Source organism: Synchiropus splendidus, chromosome 16 (genome assembly GCF_027744825.2).
Source record: "Synchiropus splendidus isolate RoL2022-P1 chromosome 16, RoL_Sspl_1.0, whole genome shotgun sequence".
Lineage (NCBI taxonomy): Eukaryota > Metazoa > Chordata > Actinopteri > Syngnathiformes > Callionymidae > Synchiropus > Synchiropus splendidus.
This window is the reverse complement of record NC_071349.1, coordinates 11,220,891-11,243,446: the sequence shown is the minus strand read 5'-3', so window position 1 is coordinate 11,243,446 and position 22,556 is coordinate 11,220,891. Positions and strand designations below refer to the sequence as shown.

The window sequence follows — 22,556 nt, the reverse complement described above, 5'->3', positions numbered from 1 at the left end:
TCTTGGTGGGCTTAGAACAAACATCCCGGGCTTCATGTTATGCACGGACCCCACTGTCCTATGCTCTTGTTATGGTTTCAAATGGCTTTTACCTGACTCGTTTTAGACATATTCTTAGTCGGATAAAAGAGGTTTACTTGATGTAAACGCCAACAACGTTGACTGCATGGTGTTTCGCTTCAGTCTTGGATTCCTAAAATTGTCCACTTTCAGGGTTTCTGCCAGGATTTTTCCTGTGCATGTCTTGATTCATAAAATGCCAGAATCGGTTATGTAATATTTTTCCTATCATGTGTAGAACAACCTGTTATGTGAGCCACAATGTAACTTGAAAACCATCTGACTGCAACCCTACATATGAGCAAACAGAACATTTCTCTGTGATTTACCAATCTATGTTGTTAATGCAGAAAAACAAACAAGGCACTACATCTTCTAGCGCCTCTTTCGCTAGCTGACGCAAAGCTAGAGACAGCTCCGAGCCAGTTCTTTGTTGCTGTCCTCATTTTAACCCCAAAGTAAGACCTACAAAACACAGCCGACTCTGCTCTGCACACCCCACAATGGATTTTCTGCTGGAAACCCTGTTGTGGTTTTTCAACCCAAAGGTATTTGTGTTTCTTTCACGTGGTTATTTAGTTTCTGGTGTCATCCATTCAGGTGGTTTGTTACGGACTAGTTGTATCTAAATCCAAAACATTGCACTCCACATAAGCTGGATGTGACCCACACTCCTACTGTACATGAGGCACATTTGTAAAAAACGTTTGAGTCGAGTCCTGCGTCTTAGAACCGCCCACTTAAATGGCTACTGCTGTGGCTTCCAATTTAACGCTACATATCGTCCACTCTTTTGATGGCAAAGCTAGAGTGAAATGAGAAATCCTTGCTGGGTATTTCAGAAGGCGCCCGAGTCGGCGTTTATGTGTTATGTTTGCTGATTCAGCGGAGTAAGGTATTGGGCTCCTCTATAATGTAGAGTCGGGATAAAAGCAGTGGTGGCACAGAGTTTTAGCTTCTGCAGAGCTGAGTTATATTAGTCTCTTCCTTCAATTGCTCAACTTTATTATCATTTACTTTCAGCCATTATTTCCTTTGATAAAGCTTGGAAAGGAAAACTGTAATCGTGGCTTCGCTCATCCTGGGGTTCCTCTTGAACGTACATGATTGCACGAGTTCCGCCCCGGGATGCCATCAGAATTCACCCACGGGGAGACTAATGAACGCTCCCCCTCTCGGCAGCCATTAAGAACAAGCCATTATGGTGCAGTGTTTCGCTAGCCTTCCCTGCCAGCTTCACCCCTGCCTGTGGCAGATGCCACTGAGTGCACAGAACGGGCACCGCGATGGCTCATTGAGCTGCCAACATGCCCCCCACCAGCGCCATCCTCATAAAACAGTTCTACACCATCAAATGTGATGATCTCGTTCTAATTTTAGTCAAAGGTCTTAATGGCAGCGCAAAGCTGTCTCCAAATCTAATTTACCAGCCGTACATTTTCACTGTGCCTTGGCGTGACGGAAATTCAAGGTTTGCTGGACTCCAACTTTTTAGTTTCTACTACTTTTCTAATGTATATTTGTTTTACAGCTGTGTCGGTGATTACCTGTCATTTTGTCATGAAGTGTTGGCCTATGTCCTCCTTTATATTCAGTCATAAAGACAAAGCTAGCCGATAAATATCCCTCTGGATTTTTGGGGCAAAAGCCAGTGTTTTTAGGAATTGGTTCCAACTAGGACCATGTTTTGTCATTCTTAAAATGCTTCAAAATCTGAGACATTATGGCTGTAAACAAAGCAAGTTGTTCCTAGCCAGTTATATAATATTAATAGATTGTAAGCTTTTTTGCGAAATTCTTTGTCTGTTTTTGGTTTTCCTAGTTAGCTTTTCTTGTTTAACAAATGGATAACATCAAAGCATTACAGAAAACTCTTAGGATTTGGGTTATTTTACCATGTCCTTTTTTTGCTTCTGTACAACTTGCGTTTCAGCTGGAACTTCAATTTTCAAACTAGAAGTAAACAAGGAATCATCGAGCGTTCAATCATTTAAACTCCTATTTGAAATGTAAATGTTGAATTGAGAATTGTTCTGACATAAAGATTGAGGCTGCAAATACATCTTGAGTTAGTGGAAGGAAGTAGTGTAGAATCTAGTATAAAATTGATGGATGAACGTATAAAAGTGATGCAAGTGTCGCTGCTCTCAGTGTCAACATTGTTTTTCTTCCTGAATACTAAACCTGTCTCCCAGTCTTCTGGTCCATTGTCCTCCCGTTCCCCCCCGAAAATCCTCTGCTCTGCATTCCTCCTCTTCCGTTTAGCTCCCCTCCCCTTTTGTTAGACCTCCTCAGCAACATGCGATGACACGCTCGCCGCTGCTGCCACGATCAGCCTGTCACTTCTCCGCCCTCCTGCGAACCATCACGGCGACAGCTTCTGGAAGCACGTTGTTTGCCACCGGTTATGATTAATGCCTTCCTTGATTGCTATTCTTGGCCATTACCAGACCCACACGCTTTACGTTCGGAATAAGAATTCAGCGTCGTGACTCAAACCTTGCTACTAATGGTTGCTGTCGTGTGCTCAGAATATCTGCGTTGTCTCCTGAAAGGCTTTTAGAAAATGTATTCCAACAGGTTTGCCAGAAACCGGCCTCTGTTTTTGTTATTGCTTCACCTTGCGTATGTGTCCACGCGGCGCTAGGTCTGCGGAATGTCCTGAGTTAAACAAGCACTAAAGCCTTGTTTTACAATTACGGTTGTGTAACACCCGCGGTGAATTTCTCTTTTTTCCCCTGGCTTTGAATATAGTCTGAATCTGAAGGCGACTGGGGAATCGTGTTTCCAATTAAAGCATCGACATGTTTTCTTCATTTGTGTTTTGTAGTTTCAGATTCCTTTAACATTGATTCACTACTGGAATCTCCAATAAGTAGCATGTTGAAAGTGCTTATTTTTAAGGCCTCAATTCATAAACAGCAGCTTCCCTAACCTGAATCATGTGAGAAAATGTGAGCAGAATTTGCAGTAGGACATTGGGCTGAAATGAGGGCTGCTGCACAGATGTTTTTTTATTTTTTAAGTACATTAGGCACATCAATGGTCCATACCAATCCCTCCAGGACTAGAGCATGTTCATATTAATTGTAACCTTGTTGCATAAATATTTTCACAGCATCAGTATTTTTCTATTTCACTACGCCACACAAGCAGACCAACATCTGAAGTAAGCGTACACCAGCCTGGAAGCATCAGGGGATCTTTTGCTGTTGAATCATTCCGTGAGATCAGCTGAGTTCTGTAATCGTTTTTTTCTGCCTGCTGTCTATAAGTTTGGACTTGATTTGAGGCAGTGGCCAGCCAAGCATGCCAGAACAGAGGTTGTGCTCTATTTCCTGCTGCACTGGTTGCTTTGCAGAGATTTCTCCAGGCTTGTTTTCTGTCTGGCGTGTTGTTTCTGTGGGTTCCCTCTCTCGGGGACAGACTTTCCTGTGAACGTGCAAAAGCTCATTAAGCTCGCTTTGGTGGGTGTTTTTAAACGTTCAGTCCAAGTAGGGAGATTGTGCATCTGTGTCTGTACATAACATTCTTTTTTATTTTTTTCTTAAGATCGTGACTGGTAATCTATTTAACATATTGCCAGTATTATTTTTGTGTTCTATACGTTCACACTCAGTTTGCTTTGGTCTTTAAAGAAATTAGTATCCATTATTATTAAGTATAGTACACCGTGATTCCCTCTTACTAGGAGAAGGTCTCCACCCACTCAGTTTTATTTACAAAGAAATGTTTATCACAGGGCACAGAATCAGGCTAGGCGGGTGTCTGGGCGTCTGCAAAACATGAAAAAATGGACGCCCGATTCTCGACTGTAGCTTGGTCACCAGATTACGGTCATATATGGTGGCATCTGGCGGCCAAGATACGGCCGATAATCATGCGTCCATTTTTTTCATTGTTTGCAGACGCCCTCCTAGCTAAAATCCTGCGACGGAATTGATAGTTCATGGAGTCTGGATCGTTGCTGGAAGTCCACGCGCTCCTCCACATTTTAAGAAGTTGTGGAATTTGCCGTGCAAACACTGCATACGACATTTAACCGACAAATCATTTTAATTTGTCCAAGCGATTATGAACACAGGGTTCTCCCCGGCACTTAAACAGCTGGGATTTTGTTCCCTTACACTGTGATTTTTGGTTGTTGATGGCGATTATGTAGTCAAGTGTGACTTGCAATGACGGGAATACCTTCTCGTCTCTTTAGGAACTGCTAGGAATTGCTAAGGATGTACCCTATGGATGGCCAAGCAAGGTGGAGGAGACCCCTACCACGAGAAAAAGTCCAGAGGGGAACCCTGAAACGCATAAAATATAACTGTGAAACTTAATTTCCATGAATAAGCAAGTGAAAATCTGTCTTGTTGCGAGAGCAAATCTTGCTACCATGTCACACCGGTGGTTTATTTAGTGGCCTCGCTGGTCGAAAGACCTGACGCTGGAGCTTTTTCCCCCAGCCAGCATTAGGAGAATCCCTCACACACACAAAACATAAATCTCTCTCTCTGTGGCTGCCAGCGGACACTGCCGTCATTTCTATCCACAGCCATTTAGACCCCGTGGTCTGTGGGGGCTGGCATTTATATCCACATCATGTCAGGGTCCCGGAACTTTGCGGCTGAGTCACTTGAACAAAGACAGATTTATTTCTCTGAACTGAATTTTTCATGATCCTTGTTCACACCAACTTAATATTTAATAGGACATAACGTATATCTTTAAAACCTCGTGATGTCAATATTTACATTCAAAGTCTCTGGCAGAGGTGCTGCTGGCTGCTGTGAGGACCAGGGTGGAAACATCCTGCATTACAAAGGGACATATTTCTAAGCTTAAATCTTTTGTTTTGGAGTATCTGTTCCTAACTATGCTGATAGCACATCAGCCTCATTAAGGACCCAGAAATAGTTTGTTCGTGAAGATCAAAGGCGGATGCTGTGTAGGCCTACTGTTAAATCAATGATTAGGAAGTATAAATAAAACCGCAAGAGCGAAAAATCATCATAAAGCAGGGCGAGGCAGCTGCAAGTTGATGATAAGCCTTGGGAATTCATACGTATTCATGGATCAGTCACCCTCACAAATGCTAGCTATATTTCGGCTCGCTGCTTTTAAAGTGACTTGTGTCTTTCATGTGCTCGGCGTGCCAAGCTCCTGAAGTAGGGTGTCGCCATGGATAAAGTCATCCACACTGTGAAGAAAGGGCAGGAATGCGCTAAATACCCAAATCCCAGTCGCAATGTGATTGTTGGTGTGACGCTTTTATTTGAAAAGGCTCGCGTCTTGTCTCAGACTTGTTTTGCCTAGTCCCTGAACACGAGGTCACATTTGTGTTTTGTAGTTTCCTTCGCTTATTCGAGTGTCAGACTGGAAGATGAAGTGTTGATGTAATATTCCGTTTTTAATTTTGTACTGTCACTTCCTTACAACCCTGTTTGACTGGTGACTATGCAACAGTTGATCTCACTATCATGATGTTTCCATGAAAAGGACTAGTTTGCGATTACTTCCAACTGCAGATTGTCGTCCATGTTTTCCCAAATCCTGACCATTAAAACTAATTTTCATCTGGGATGAATTTCCTCTTTGCCATGCAGCGCAGAAAGATTACAGGGAGAATCACTTTTCCTGGCAACAGGGCGCTGGATTCCCAATGTACTAAGAAGTCCTTGTCTGGTCTATCAGCTCACTACATCTGAAGATATGACAATATGGCAGTGTATCAGGTTTTTAGCTAGGAGTTTCAGACCCAATGTGCCTCGATGGGATGGGCAGACAATTCAGTTGTTGCCTCCAAAGAAGCAAAATAAATCCAAAATACTAAATTTAGCTTTGCAATTGTTTAAAGGTTCAAACTTACCTGCGTTTTCTTTGCCTCAACAGTGTCAGAGTCAAGCTTCTCAGTTTAGAATGTGCTCAGGCTGAAAGTACCTTGGACTCTAGAAACGTGCTCCATATATTGTGCGAGATCAAATAGTCAGGAAAAAAAATCCTGGTTACATGTAACACATTAGGTCTCATGATACACTTGAATTGTATTAAATAAACACCTGTGCTATGTATATATAGTCAGCATAAGCCCCTTTCTAAGCCACATCCTCTTGTCCTTGCCCTCCAATCCCCTTTTCTGTTCATTACCCAGATTTTCATCTCCATTTCTCAGTTCGCCACCTTTTGACTTTTATATCTTTTCTTATTGCCAAGACTCCAGAGCAGAGGAGCTTTTAAAATCCCCCCGGTGGATCCACTGACGGAGAACGCAATGTTCCCTTTTACATAGCAAGGTTTATCATGAAAGGGTGGGAATGTGGGGAACCGAAACTGACCGCGTTTTTATAGTTCACGACAAGGTGAATAAATGTGAGCCAAGTCAGCTTGGTGAATGTGTGAAGAAAATCACTTATTCCGGAACCTCATCTGAGAGATGTTTGACAAGGAAAGTGGCAGTTTGCTGAGTCAGCTAGGCGCACTAAGGTTACAGGATGAGGGGGATGCTGAACTATTGAAATTCTCATTTTAAGCCATAAAACGGCACAGTAACAATCACCTTTTGTTTGTTCCTCTTCTTTTCTTCTCGACTCAACAGTTTCTGCTGGGGGTGGACAGCTAGACGAATGATTTTGCCGGTCAGGCGAGGCAGGGGGTAATTTTTAGGTGAGCGCGGCGCTTCAGAAAAAGACTTGGCACGTCGAAATTAGAGGTTGTCAAATGTCGCACGTCTCCATTGATGGCTCTGCGCGGCCCTTTTATGTTAATGTGGCATTTCAGCGGGAGGAAATGGGCGGAGAGGTGCGCACAATTATTTTCACATTCCCTTGTTTTCCTTTGAAAACAAATTTCAATATAGATACAGTGACTCGTATTTTTTCCCTTTATTCCCTTTTAAACCGTTGAGCTATCGTCACGCTTTAATTATTGATGATTCCTTCACCCGTGCTGAAAGCCCAGCAGGGGGCTGTTAATAGCCCACAGATTCATCGCAGTTTACCAAATAAAAAGCCACAAATTGCACAAGTGCTCTTTGTAGTTTATGATTTGATTAACTCCCTTCAGTTTTCACAGACAATGAGTTTCCAAAATGCACATTAAAGACATGCAGTGGGTGATTGAAACCACATTTCCACAATTTTAATGCTTTTGTTCCAGACTTTTGTGTGGTCAGTTGTGTTACCCTCTATTTATAGCTGCCCACCAGCCTGGTGCTATTATTCCATTTGGATTGAAGATCATTTACATTTCACTTTTTTGAGTCTGGGATTACAAAGTCTTTCCCCATGTCTTGCCTGTCTTAGAAGCTTTTCTGGAATATTCCATTCATGATCTGTCTTTATTGGTCATCTGCTGAAGTGTTGGTCACGTTGTTAAAAAACTGAAAAGACAAACTTTTTTTTGTTTGTTTGTTTGTCGGTGTGGCGGTTTTGATTCATTGACCCTGGAGGAGTGGTGGATGTAATGTCTAACTCAGTTTTTTGTAAACACCATAACTAGAAAAATTGTGAATGGATTTTATTAAAAATTACTGCATTTGTTCTCAATGAGCTAATCTATCGGGCAATAGGAAACAAAAAACTACTCACTAAACTAAATCAACCAAGCGATTGCGGATAGGAAATGCCGCAAGTCGTACCAGGTTATTTTTTTTCTTTCTTGAATATTGAAACTTGTCTTATGTTTACGGTGTGTTTTGTGTAAGATTGAATCCTTGGAAGTATATATACTTCGTTCAGAGTGGGCCACTTTGGGCCCTCCATTGATTTCTGAATGATCCTATTCCTCTTTTATAACATGATGGAATGGATGTAGAATAATTTCAAAAATAAAAAAGTGTCAGTGTGATGGACTGGCAACCTTTCCAGGGTGTATTCCCGCCCAATGGCTGCTGGGATAGGCCTCAGCACTCCCCGCAAACATGAACAGGTTTAAGCAGTGGTTAACTGAACATGGATGGATGGATGCATGCAAAAAAAGAAAAAAAATGACTATTTTTCTTTTTTTCCCTTTGCATCCACTTTCAAGAACATATTACAAGTCAATTTAAAGCACAAAGTACTGCAGCCAAGTTGTGACACTTTGCTATCACCAGTTACGAAGTTGTATTTCTTCAGCGAGAGTAAACGCTTACTGTTAAATGTTTTTAATCTGTTTTCTTCTAATCTGCATGTAGTTCATGCAGTTTAAAGATGTGTAAGTTATAACTCATAAATAGAAGGCATCATCATAGCTTTATAGTGACACATGCTTCTCCCCCCGGAAAGTAGGAAGGGAGTTTTAAATTGCATATGTTACATTAAGAGTATATCCATTGTATATGACAATGGTGTAGAGAATTCTCTGGCAAATCCTGCAACATGATTAATGATTTTTTGGTGGACCGGGTGTGGCTGCGTCTGTGATTCACTACTTCGGAAAGACACTGTTCTGGGTCTTGTTTTTGCACTTCTAATGTGTCCCCCAGGTGTGGTCCACACAGCTGCAGGCCAGATGTTCATCTATGTGCCTGTCCATAAATCCATCAGTCACATTGTTGAGGCAGTGATAAGTGGTGTCAAGAGGAGGAGTGTTCTCCTGCTCTGCAGAAAGGAACGTACTGCAGTTTATTTGGTTCCACTTAAGATTAAGGAGCACATATTTCCATAAATAAATGACTTACTCTGATGTGTAATGGCAACATATTAGCCTGTAGCCAGGTTTTGCCCTGGAATGGTCAGTGAAGCTTAACTCAAAACAGCGCCATCATTACTCATTATTAACACCAATAAAAACGTAATTAGCTTATTAATAGTTAATGTGTCCCCCAGTCTACAGTGTTGTGAAACTTGTATCCAGTTATGAAGTGAAAATATAGAAATAAAAAGTGCACACAATGTTCTCTGTGGTGTCCTACTTTTGACGGCTTTTCAGGCCGTGAGTGGAATTGAAAGTGTTTTTTCTAATCACATCTTTTATGTATGGGTGTTACAACTGCTGCAATTCATTCTGGTCCAGCTGATGATCTCACACAGAACTGGATACGCTGGATGAATGATGCCTCTCCTGATTCCTGCCAACTCGGCAGCTTTCAAAATTGTGAGGGCAAGCACTTATGGGGGTTTGTGTGATTTAGAGGTTAAGATCGGTGCAACAGGGTTCTGGTCCGGCTCCGTTTGTGTGGAGAGACCCATTAGTTATATCTGACAGAAGATCAGATCTGATGGCTTATATCTGAGCTTGAGTGATTCTCGGCGTCGCGTCCGTCTACCTGCTCTGTTGGATAATAGCTGCCAGGGAGTGTGTGCTCTGGGATGGGTTGAGCTCCAGCCCTTTGTAATTTTGCAGGAGATGATTGTACGTCATGCTTAATAACCATGTTTTCAATGTGACGTTCCATTGACCGAGTGTGTGATGTGTCTTGTGTTTCAGAGATCAACAGAGTACGCAAAGACATGTACAGCGACACAGTGAATGGCCTTGTGGACAGACATCCTCTCGAGCTTCCTGAGCCTCTGGGACCCATCGTCCACCTGCAGGAAAAATTGTTTGTGCCTGTCAAAGAGTACCCGGATGTAAGTCACCTTTCAATACAACTGTTCTGAATCAGAATTACTGTCTGTGCGGTGGGTTAGCACCGAGTCCCCCACCTACTGCCGGTCATAATCGCTTCCAAACATACACACTCACCCACACAATCCGTTGTGTCACGTCTTGAGAAGCAGGACTTGCTCCTCGTGGTAATCCCAGCTGCTTGCTCCGAGGAAATGAATGGAGGGAGGTGACGCCAGGATAAGAGACAGCAGAGAGCAGGGCACGGCCCAGCCAGGCGTGGATTGCATTTTCCCCTTGACAGGATTGATAAAGGGCACTTGGGACTGGATTGGATCAGCTAAGCTTTAGCAGCTAGCTGACCCGCAGACCTGTCAGTGTCTGCATCAGAGCACAAGCTAAATTAACCAACTGGTGAGCTCCGTTGCACCTCCAGCAGCCGAGCCTTCCTTAATTATGGATGACAGCTATTTTAGTGGAGAATACAACCACAATTCTGTGGTCATTGTTTCTCCAGATTTGGTTTTAATGGATGGCTGTGTAGGGAAAACACAGCAGCATACATCAGCATCTGGTTTGATGCAGATGCCCCCTGCTGGCAGAAATATGCTTCTCAATCCAGGGAAGTTAATTTTTTTTTTATTTACTTCAGGTTGTTTACATTATTTTTGATACCAAAAGAACAGTAAAAATAGCTCTTAGGCTACATGAGAGCACCCACAAGTTGGAATCCAGATTTGATCTAGATTGATCACTCTATTGATCCAGAGCTGCGTGTCTTTGCGGTGCATAATGGGACTTGCAGTGCGGGTGCTTCTTAAAGGCAGCTATTAATAGCGTGCATCTCATTGAATCACAGACCGGATGTTGCCCGCTGGCCCTGAGTTTGGCTTCCCAGCTTATGAAATATGTACTTCTTAATTAAATCTTTCAGCAGCATCTCAGTTAGGATGAAACACCCATTATCTAATCTGGCAGTTAGCGTCATGCCCCGGCTAAAATGGGTCGTCCTATATCTGTTATGAATCCGAACCTGCTTTGAATAGCTTTTAGCTCTCGTGCTTCCTGCAGAGGAAATTAAGTGTGTGGGACATTATGTCCCGTCCATGTCAGTTGAACGGCACTCCAGTATGGAAACACACCTGCTATTAAAAGCGTGTCGACCTTTTACAGTCCCTCTCACCTTTGTTGCCGTGCAGATCCAGCCAGGAAAGTTTCTTCCCTCTTGTGGCCTGCTAATGATAGTAGCAAGAAATAGTTAACCACCGCACGCATGATGACAGAACCTGGATGTGTCTGCTATTTATAGTTGATTCACCACACACTCATGAAGTTAAACAGGGAAGCAGATGATGTCAAATGGCTTTTCTATGTGTGGAAATATGATGAGGAATCAGCCACTAGTTGTGTTTTTGTGTCTCTATTTCTCTCAAGTTCTGGTAATCCTAGATAATATTGAAGTCTTTCGAGTCTCCACTTGAGCCTCTAGTTTTCATTCGGAGCTCAAGTGAAGCCGTTTTGCGAGAACTTTTTATGTTGGTGGGTTTTTCTTTTCATTTCCATTTTAAAAGCGCAGATTGTTTTCATAGTCTGCGCTCCTGGCGAGGGTTAAGTATGTCCTCCGATCCGCTTACTTTTTTGTCAACAAGATTAAATAATGGAAGTGTTTGGTTTTGGGCTGATGGAGGGGATGATTCTGTTTCAGGTTCAAATTGGTTTGTGAAAAATAGAGGAGCGAGGGATGAGCTGTCACTTCCAATCCCCATCGCGCCCTCGCTAAAAGGAGGGGAAACTGTAATGATGATTATTAGACTGGGGAATTGTCCCCCCCTCTCACTTTTCGCTCTGATTTCCCAGATTCCTTCAGCCTCTCCTCACCCCTCCCCCGGCTTCTTCTTTTTTTATCGTATTCCAGACCTTCTGCCGTTTGCATCAGCTTCCCTCTGCTGCTCACAGTGTCCTGACGCTGTGCCCTCACATGTGGTTTTCCCCCTCACCTGCACGTCTGCTTTCCCTAGAAGTCAATTAGATTTTCCCAGTGTCTGGATGTCACTTCCTCCACAGAACTTGCCACAGCCGCATGCTTCCACACTAATTTGCTTAAATGTGTCCTGCCTTTTTTGGCTGTGTGCTCCACATCTGTCTGGAAATGTGCCACCTCGCCCCCTTGTCTCTTATTTGTCTACGTTTCCATCCACCATTCTTCAGATTCAGCCATCGCTTGGTGTTGTCAGTGATGCAGAGCACTGGGAGGCATCACAGTGGCGACTGCCTTTTGACTGACAGCTGTGTTGCTGACTATCTGATAACTTCAACTTTCAATTAAATGCTATCTGTGGCTCTCTGCTAAACACGCGAGCACACGCGCACACATTTAATGGCGACTGACTGACAGCTCAGCATGCCGTTTTCGCTGACCTTCAGACATCTGATAGGATGTGTGACATGTCTTTTAAATGCCCGTCTGTCTCCTTTTATTCCTGGTGTGCTTACAGTTCCCCAACTGTTAAATGTTTGAAGTGATTGTTGGTTACTCTTTAAATGCAATGAATCCGAGGGACTGAAGTACCATGAAAAGATGGGAAATTATCACGTTAAATAAAGTGTTTTAAAGGGACCGTCTTCAGCTATAAACCATGTGCAAATTTCCTTTGACCGCTGTCCAAAATCTGCTGCTGTAATCGGGACTGCTAACAAAATATTCTCATGAAGACCTGTTCAAGTCAATTGCCAAAATGTTTGTGGGGTTAAAGGCCACTTCTGCTGGAAAACTGAAGAGGAAAGAATCCATTTATAGGAACAAATTATTGGCATTTTAAAAGCCAAAAAAAATGTTTAAGAAAAGGAGGCATCTACCTGGCCCCTGATGTTTAGACACTTCACTTTTTTGTCGATAATATAGCTAAACCTTAGACAAAGGGGCAAATTAAAACTGTAGCAGTAAGCCTCAGCTTGTTTCAGCGATATGGGGCAGAATGCATGACATGGACCTTGAGGTATAAATTCTAAATTATGCTCCACTCCATTATTCTTTGCGGGAATGTTTTCTCAACGCTACTCAGCTTCTTATTAAAATTAGAAAAACATTCCCTCGTTCCTGATAAAGATAACATATTGTGAAAGGCCGTTGCTGTTGGGCACCATTTTTATTTTTAAATCCCCCTGCTTTATTCTTGTACACATTTAACCAAAGGGCTCATTTTTTTTCCTGTGACCCTTGAAAGATATCATGATACAGAATCTAAAAGAAGTCTTAAAAGAATGTATTTTTCTTCAGTGCACGGTCTCTGTGGAGTGTTCAGATGATTACATCTGATTTACTGACTCAAGATGTGGAGACATTTTAGGATGTGGACAGCATGTTAATGTTCTGTATGCATTTGCCTCTGGGTTCCAATCTTTTTTGGAATAGCAACAAGCTTCCGTCCTGGCCTCTCAGTGCAATGCACGCAGGACAAAAAGGATAAAAATAAGAGGCGATGGAGGTGTGAGTTGACAGGGTGTCCCGAATCTCACGGTTTCACCGCAGCAAAATTGCTCAGCTCCTTTCCAGCTAAGGGAAAGTAATTAAGCTTGCTCCCATGAGGGTGTCATCCCTTATCGTGCCAGTTCCTGATATCCTTCTGACCCCCTTAAGTCATTATCAGACCTCGGAATATACCTTGACTATTCTCACTTTAGCATGGCCAGACCAGAATTAGATTCCATATACGTGGCCGCCCAAAACACGGTGTTTAGCAAAGGATGCTTCCTTTTTATTCTCAGTGACACAACATGTGCAACTCTCTAGTCTCTCTCTGCGGTCAACATAGTCATGGCACAGGATCTGGTTGAGTAGCAACCAACTAGCTTCACGATTCAGTGCAGAATCCTCTGGGTTAGCTTTGCCAATGACAGCAACAGAGTTGCCATCAAACGTGAGCAATAGCAGCTGATGGATTAGTGGCAACAGCCCACAGTCATGCATTGCTAATATAATTGTATGGTGAGCACACATGACCAACTTGGATTCCACATTCACCATGGTTCATAACAGCCCTTCGGTAAAGTACCATTGCACAGTTAATGTCATGCCCCACTGTTCCCACTCTTTGAATGAGCACTCATCTGTTCTTTGCTGATGCCAGTTAGTCACCGCTGCTCTTCACACTTCCATGGAAATCAAATACGATTCCGTGTCTTCGTAGTCGTCTTCACCATGTCATTACGTCTGACTAGAAGTTTACGAACTTAGCTCTGCACTCGTCACTCAATCTTCCAAAACTTTCAGCTGACATCAATCCATGACTCCCCGTCTTTTCCTCACCCTGCCTGAAACCCCGAAATAAACCAAGCAGAATTATCCAAGGAGTCATGGATTAGACGGTAAATGCCGGATATGCAAGGAAAACAGACAGCTTTGAAGTCTTCCGGCAAGAATGTCACCCCTGGAATCTAAATTTAATTTGTCGGCCTCACTTCCTTCCCAACTGACCCCCAATCTCCCTCCCTCGCTCAACAGTCACCTGGCCATTATTATGCTTCTTTGCATCTATTATTAGGCTCAGAATGGAAGCCATGGTAACTCGGGATTAATTGAATGAAGGGCCACCTCCTCATTAAGATACAGGCGAGTGACATTGAACTTGGGAGGTTTGATGATTCAGAGAAGGGGCAGTGTCACCTGAGCCGCAGTTTTTCTGAACAGGATACTGAGCGATTATATTTTAAAACGTACAGTTCAGTGCCTCACATGACTCACAGCTTCACCAAGTCGGCGGACTTTATCATCATCTAGTTCCACTTTAGGATTGTTGCAGCACTGACTCGAGGTTCTTAACCCTGGGCTGCATGACTTTTTAATTTTGGGGATGAACACATTTCACCCTGGGACCTTTGGAGTCCCTGAAAATGTATCAATATTAATATATCGATTATGGCCCAGTTTGAGACACGGAAATGTGGGCTGTTGCCTCAGGGCAACACCATGCAGTAGAGGGCGACCGTGAACATGCCATACCTTCTTTGATTGTTGCTAGAGCATTACAATGCCCCCTAAAGGTCTGGTATGTGCACTGCAACCCACTTCTCAGATTGGTGTTCAGTCTTCCTGTTTCCTGTCATTTTAGCATCAATAATCCAACCTGTTAAAATGCATGTTTATTTGCTGAAAATAAAGACCCTCTCCCGCCCATGCCCTGCTTCACAAGTGTGAAATGCATGGCGCCATGGATAGCAGGTCACACCTTTAAAGCAGTACGAAAACGGTTTCAGTGTATTTTGCTGGGCGGAAGTTTAAGGTTGGGATTCAATAAAAAGGAAAGATGAGAACGTCTGTCATGACCGTGGATTTCACCTTGCCTTTATTCGTTGCCCAGAATCAACCGTTCCTAATTTCCATAAGTCCAGTGAGGCTGGTTAATAACTGATTGGTATTCTCCTTCTCGCCTGGCTCAGCTTTTTGATAAGCCCTCGTCGCACACTGCCAGAGCCCTCAGCGTGATCTCATTTCCTGTCTCCCCACCACCACAAACAAACACTGTCAAAGGAACAATTGTTCTGCTTCTCTGAGCATTGTCGCTGGATCCGCTGTTGTCTCATAGTTGCTCACACAAGAAAAAAAAAAAAACACACATTTTTGTGCACACACGAACTCATGCGACGAGCAGCATGGGGTGCCTTGGGTGTAAGAGTTCATTCACTCACTTGCATTGTGATTTCCACACACAATCCCCCCGCACAAACAAACGGCGACAGAGGCCTGTATGTACACAACGTGCCCTGTAACGCCTGTGGAGTCGTGATAACTGGCTAAACAAAGTCTCTTTAATGTCAATGTAAGCCCTCGTCCTGAAGGGGACTTTGTGAGTTTGAGTGTGTGTCTGTCGTTTTATTCCACACACTGTCTTTTGGACAACCTAGTGCTCTTCTGTGTTCATGTTGCTGTGGGGGAAAGTTATTAATCCCACTCCCAAGTCTCCAGCGCTTCTTTGAGCTGCTGAAACGCTGGCAAATTCTGTTTTACTGTTAGGCCCTAAAAACAATATTACCCTGCTCAGAATTTGTGTAGTATTGTGCTATGTAGTATTTCTTGTGTTTTTTTTAAGTCTTATCAGTTTCAGTTGATCTTTCAAGCCATTGCAGTTCCGCTCATTTCAATGTGTCTCCACGGATGTTTCTCCATGGAGAAGATCTACGTCCCTTCTCTCTTCAGCTGTGCTATCGTGAAATATAAGGGAAATATTAACTGTGCTATCGTGAAATATAAGGGAAATATTAATGATCAGACTAATCATTTTGCATCTACTCTAATTTGCATGTATTGTTTTTAACGCCTGCACAGTTCTAGCTGCACAAGTGTCGAATTCTTATGACTGATACTAACTTTGACTAACTTGACTTTGCAAAAGAGCTTTTTTTAGTTTGCACAGAAGAGGCGCTGCAGTTTTACAAGAGGAGGTTAAGAGCCAGCACTTTTGGCAGAGGGCACTGTATCTGTCCTACTTCTCTAGTTGTGCTGAGTGGAGTCCCTGGCAGACTCGATGGCTCTGTACCCTTTTGATAACTCACTCGCTTGTCGCTCCATTGTCTGTGCTTTCCATTGGTTTAAAATGGAGGTCGTCCTTTCCTAACAGCATACAAGAAAAATGTGAAAGTGCTTTTGTCGAGCAGGAAGCCACCAGGCACATCAGCTGTCAAAGCTCAGGGGATGTTGTGGCAGATGATGTTGTGGATGTGTCTTCACATTTAGTGCCGGTCTGGAAGTTTTCTCAAGGCTGCTTTCGTAATCAGAGTATATCTTATAGCATGTGCTAGAGAACGAAAATGTAAGGTGATGGAACAGATTCTCAGTAAACTAAGACTGTAAATGCTTCAACTCCCCTTTAACTTGGTGTATTATTAGAAACAGTAATGTTTAGATTCTGGTTCAAACTACTGGCCCTTCAACACACTGTAGTCTAAACAAAAAGGCATTTTATGAATCGGAACAAGGCACATCCATTCAGATTAATGAATCAAATTTTGAAACCCTGCCCCAGGGTCTGCTTGGTTTGGGTAAAATGGGCCGTAAATATTGATGCAAACCTTTTAAGCATCAAACCCGCGCAGCAAGTGGGACATTCATAGAGGTAAATGGACATTGGCAGCATTACAATAATCCTTCATTATTTGCCTTGTCGAGTCAGTTTTGTTGGGCAACTTTCGCTTTGTACGGCAGCTGGAAACTTATAAAAATTCAAATGATTAAGCTTGTTCTTACTTGCTGTTGCAAGTGGATTGAATTACAAGGGTAACAAGGGTTTTGGTCTCAACTTGTCCCGTGAAAAGGCACCATCGATTACAGACAACCTTTAAAAAGCTTTCTTAGTAGTGTTGGGCGGTACCAGTATCGTACCCCATCCAGCTGCAACACTGCATCTTAGGTCTTCCTTTTTTGCCCCGGTGCCTTCACTCTCCGAGCTTACCTTTTGCATGCTACGTTTGGGACACTACATTTCTCTTGGAGAGCGGATGTATCAAGTTCCGCTAGAGGGCGACTCATTTACACTTAAAAAATGCTTCCGAATTTCTTTTCCTGACAACTCTTTACTCTTCCTCCCAATATTTTGCATTTGTTTTTATGTCTTATATTTCTTTCTTTTCTTCAATACTTCTTGCACCAGTGCATGTCTGACGCTGTGGATCACTTCGGCTACAACCGATATATCGTACAAGTGACGGACATTGTTTTAATCCAAAATTGGTGTTAGATTACTAGTTAATTTCTGCTGTGAAAACTCAATCATTCGAGGACTTCAGTGAAATGCATGCCTCGCACTATTCATGTTGCGCATCTTTCGCACTATTCATATTGCACAATTGCTCAAAGGGTAGCGTTAGCGTCGACCACACATGTGTCATAAGAGCAGAGTTCCACAAAATATCCCAAACCTCTGGGTCCTTTTTTTTCGTTGGCGCGAAAGTGGTGATGCAGCCTGACAGCTCCCTCCTGTGTTCCTTCAGGCACTGCTAGTGTTTTTGGATGTTTTCATAGAGATTCTAAATCATGGCCCCAGTGTGCGCTATTGGTGGCTGATCTATACGGACAGGTGCCCTGGTATACTTCCGTGGACACGCACTTGCTGGAATATGGCCTGCATGGTTGGAGGTCGCCAATTGGTCAGACGCAGTGAGACTGAAAGGAACTCCTCAGTAGCATGGATTTTGTCTCTTCATTCGCATGGGCCTCGATCACCGCTTCCTGTCACGGACAAACAAAGATGGGAGCACAATCCTGGACAAGGACACATCCCAAAGTCTTTGGCTGCTCATGCCTCTGTTTGTTTATGTAGTTCAGACGAAATGCACTGACATGGCATTAAATTTGTAATCCCTCCATAATTAAATGTGACTTCTCAGTTGGCGTTTTGGATTTTGTAAAGGCATCAGTGCAGTGGAGTGTATAAGCAGATGCGGCTTCATTTAAGAATTTAATGCAGCAGAGTCGCAGCTCTCACAACAGCTCAAGAGGCTGACGAGTGAGGCGACTGATTGTCAAGTAAAATTTGAAAAGCTGCTGAATATGTAAATGTTTCATACTTTGACACGACTTGTATTTGTTTATCCGGCCTGTCACCGTGTGCGTCATTTGCTGTGTGTGCCGTTTTAACACCAGTATTGTTTTTCCTTCCCCCCTCCCCTCGCTCCCCATGAGATGCTTCCTTCTGTTTGTATGCTGGATAAAGACAGTGGTGGATTATTCAAACACATTTTCCCATTATCCCATTGAAAGGCATTTTCAAGTAGAGAGGGTTTAACTCCGTAAATACATTTCCTTTTTGCAGCAAAGCCACTCTGAAATGAATGGGCTGCTCTGATGAAACATCCCCTGACACATCACTTTTCCTTCTGGTCTCTCCTCTTAACAGACCTCCCATTTCACTTGTAATAGCAGTTTCTAGGCTTGTACTGGTCCTAATCTTTTCTTTGTTAGATGGCTCTTTAAATGTCCGTTATTCACTCTGATATCCTTTTCTTTGCAGTATAACTTTGTGGGTAGAATCCTTGGACCTCGGGGACTAACAGCCAAACAGTTGGAAGCAGAAACGGGATGTAAAATCATGGTGCGAGGAAAGAGCTCTATGAGGGACAAAAAAAAGGTAAGTTGAAATTAATCTTTGATCATGCTGTCAAACTATTGTCTTCCATTGGTCCAGCGGTGGTTTTTCGTCATCACTGTCTTGTTTTAAGTTGTCTTGAAATACCCTTCAATTTGGATTCATTCTAGTCCTTTTTAATTTCTGTAGTGTGAATGAGAATATGAGAATAGTAAAAGAGCCTAAACTCGGAGTTAAAACTTGACTGTTACTTAAAATAGTCAGAATCAAAACAATTGGTTTATGTTTCTCATTTTACACAAAACTTTATACCATAAATTCCGGACGATAAGATGCTACTTTTTTATGGTCTGAACCCTGTAGCTTATACAACGGCTCGGCTAATATATGGATTTTTACAGGCAAACAAGCTTCATGCCACTAAAATATTGAACCTCGTCACAACCAACCGATAAAATCACTGTCGTTTTTTTTCTTTTTTACCTCAAAGCATATATTCCAAAGTTCTGCCATGGACAAATGGTGTAATGCAAGTTCTTTCATGTAAACAAAAGGTGTGTTGGCAGTGTGATTCAAGAGCAACTTATAGACTGGCGCGGCTTATATATGGACACAATCTATTTTCCTTCTTATATTTAGTGTGTGCGGCTTGGTTTCCAGTAGTCTGGAATTTATGGTAGTTGTTCTACAAACTCACTAGCTTGACAAAACTATCCTGGCCGTTGACAACATTGAAGCTGAATCTTCATGATATGATCAAAAGTTTTCGTGACCAATTTCTGATGATAGATGTTCGAAGGTCACACTTGCATGATTTTTTTTCCTTGTCTGTTGACACGCGGGGCGGACACATGCGACCGTCGATGCCTGATGGCTTAATTCTGACATCTGATCTATTTACGAAACGCTGTGCAGTGGAAAGTACAGAAGGCAGTGTTGAGGCAGACAGCCAAGGCCAGGGGCAGCCTCTATTTCTGGACACACTGAGCTGAGGTTGGAGACATAAAAGGATAATGTGTGCGTGCGTGTGTCCATATCTTCAGATCGCGGTGGCTGTCATTGTGCTTGTTCTGCAAGATTCTGTCTTAACAAATGCACCGTGATGCATTTTGGCCACATCAAGGTTCATTTTTCTCTGCCATGGCTATCAACTTCAGCTTACGTTGGAGCTCTCTAAATGAGGTGGCTTTCTTTCGTTTGCAGATTTAGCATGCTTATTAATGAGTGCATTATTTGTCAGTCAAAATCAGATGGCAAACCGTCATCCCTTAACTTTTGTTGAATATTTCATAAGCTACCTTGGGAAAAAACCTGTGGGTCAAAGCTGGGAACTAATGCCAGGAAATAAAAAAAGACAAACTTTTAATTACATTGTTGGTTAAATATTTAAGAGTCCAATATAATGCTGTTAAATACTTAATTAACTGCCATCTATATGTAGATACACAATCCATATCCACCACTGATGCCAGACCCAGACGCCATGGCGCACTGAAGGCCTAAGTTTCATCTTCATTTTTGTCCATACTGTGATGATAATCTACTGCACTGAAGAAAATTGTGAAACTTTATAGTTGTGATTTATTGACATGAAAACCTTGGTTGAATAATAACACTTTGATCAACACTAACTGGGGCGAAACAGATACTATTTGGGTATAAGATCCAGGAAAAAAAAAATCTTTCCTCAACCCTGAGATGCCCCATTTTGTGAGAGTAGTTGCATATCTTTCTTCTCCTCCTGTAGTTTTCCAGGCTACAGTACTGTAACACGCACCATTACTTAAGTTAAAATAAATATATTCCATCCCTCTTGGCTTGGGAATCACCTTCTCTCTCCCTCCCTTCCTCCCTCTCTCACACACAGTCCACTGTGCATTGTTACACCAACGGCTCATGCGCTAGGATGTAAACACATTTTCGGCTGAGTCATAATCCACTTTCCTGCAGGGCCAACATTTTCTTTCCTTTTACGACTGCACCATTCGCATTTTAATTTCTCTCCCTTGCTCATTTCCCTTGGAGTGTGTTCATTATCACAGAACAAAATGAAGATGCCGTGCCGTAGTTCTTTCTTTTTGGAATTAGATAGTCAAGTAGTTAAGTAGAAATTAACGCACTCTGGTGAGTAGAGACCTCAATCCACTATCCAAATTTTTGTCCGTTGTTTTATCTCATTACAAGATTTTGATTAACATCATAATCCCCAAATCTTTTAGGGATTGTATGGTGTGCAGTTTTAGATCAGGGGACCTTTTTAAAAATACACATGGAACATACAAATGAACACTAATCTGATTGAAATACTATGTAATTTTGTTACATTTTAAGATTGCTTTATTTTAGATCTGGACATTGTACAGCCGCAGGGCCGGGTCTGGCTTGTCTTGTAAGGCAGCATCCATTGTGTCTTTCAGAAGGTTTCTTTAAGATGTGTTTTACAGCAATATTCACATTATTAATAGTTGTTTGGGACATGGTTTTGCTCCCCCCAACTCGTTCTACCATCTAGATTTGTTATTGTTTTTTTTGTTTGTTTGTTTTTTTTAATGTGGGCCTCGGATCGTCTTTGTTTAGCAAAACAAAACAGATTTCAATAAAATGCCCAGGAGTGCTATCACTGATATTTCAAATGCTAAAAAGGGTGCATTTAGGGCAATAATAATGAGTGAAAGAAAACTAAGTGGGTAGAAATTTTGGTCTGCCATCTCTGGATGTCACATTCAATTGATGGAAATCTTTGTTTATTGTATTCCTCCGTTTCAAACAGAGGAATGATTGCCAGTGCTTCCACAATGAAACTTGTCTAGTTGCAGTTTGAGAAATCCTTGCGACGCTTCCGACACTCGCTGGGAGATTATAACAATACAATTTGAGTGATCTAAATGGGGCAGCTGCTGGCGGTTCTGATTCTTCATCTTGGGAATTTGAAAAGTCTGCAAGCATGACAGATTGTAAGCTGTTAAATATATTGTGAGCTAAAGTGGCAAATTGCTGACTGACAAACTGTCACCACTGTCCAGTGAGCCATCGTTCTAGAGTGACCAGTTTATCCGTCAGTGTCTTAAGTGTCGGCAAATCACCGTCGGTGGCAGGTTGGTTTGCAGAACAGCCGGGGTTTTTGCGGCAGCAGAGGCGTGTCATAGCGGCGGTGCCTCTGACATAGCCCCAGACATAAAGCCTCCACAGCCTCAGCCTCAGTGTTTTCAGCTTCATGCCCCATGGCAAGAGAGGAAGCCACGGCAGCAGCTTAGACAGTGTGTTTATTCAGGATCCATTAGCGGCAGCGTTTTTATGCTCTCAATAATTCAGCTGGTTGCTCCCTCCTGGGCTGCTCTGCCTGATGGGGAGTCAGTTCAGTGGAGCTGCTCACTGAGCGATAGAGAGAGAGAGAAAAGCAGACGAATACGGAGAACAAAAGCGAGAAAAGAAGAGGAGTTCGAGCAGAAAATGAAAAAGACAGAAAGCGGATGAAGTGGGAAGTGTGATGATGCTCATGAGTAGAAATGCTTCAAGTACTGTTTTATTTTATGAGCCAAAGGAAAGGAAGTTATTTACAAATGTACCATTATCTTTATTGTGTTGCTCTTCCTTTTAAAATGAGCTGTTGCTGCTCATAAATTTGTTTAACAGCACGTCATGTAGGGATGAGAAACGCTTGTATTTCGATAGCATTCATAAACACTTGCTACTTCACGGAACCCAATCTCTTTGAGGTTAAAAATGTGCTTCATTTGTAAACAACCGATAATTCAGATCGCATTCAGAAAGATTCTGTTTATTCAGTGCTGTGGTTTTATATTCCTCTATGTCCGACCCTCAATATTGCCCGCTACAGTATGAACTTTTAGACCTGTGTGTTAATATTTGATGGGACATTCAAGGACAAACGCATCCAAA

The 22,556-nt window shown here is 42.5% G+C and overlaps 1 protein-coding gene across 4 annotated transcripts in view; it reads left to right on the top strand.

Moving 5' to 3' along the window:
- qkia (QKI, KH domain containing, RNA binding a) overlaps nucleotides 1-22,556 on the top strand; it is a 58,073-nt gene that overhangs the window by 12,199 nt on the left and 23,318 nt on the right. For all 4 annotated transcript variants that reach the window (XM_053845435.1, XM_053845434.1, XM_053845437.1 and 1 more), the window contains exons 2-3: nucleotides 9,460-9,602; nucleotides 18,582-18,698. In XM_053845435.1, coding sequence (XP_053701410.1) covers nucleotides 9,460-9,602; nucleotides 18,582-18,698 — 260 coding nt within the window. The remainder of the gene's footprint in view (nucleotides 1-9,459; nucleotides 9,603-18,581; nucleotides 18,699-22,556) is intronic.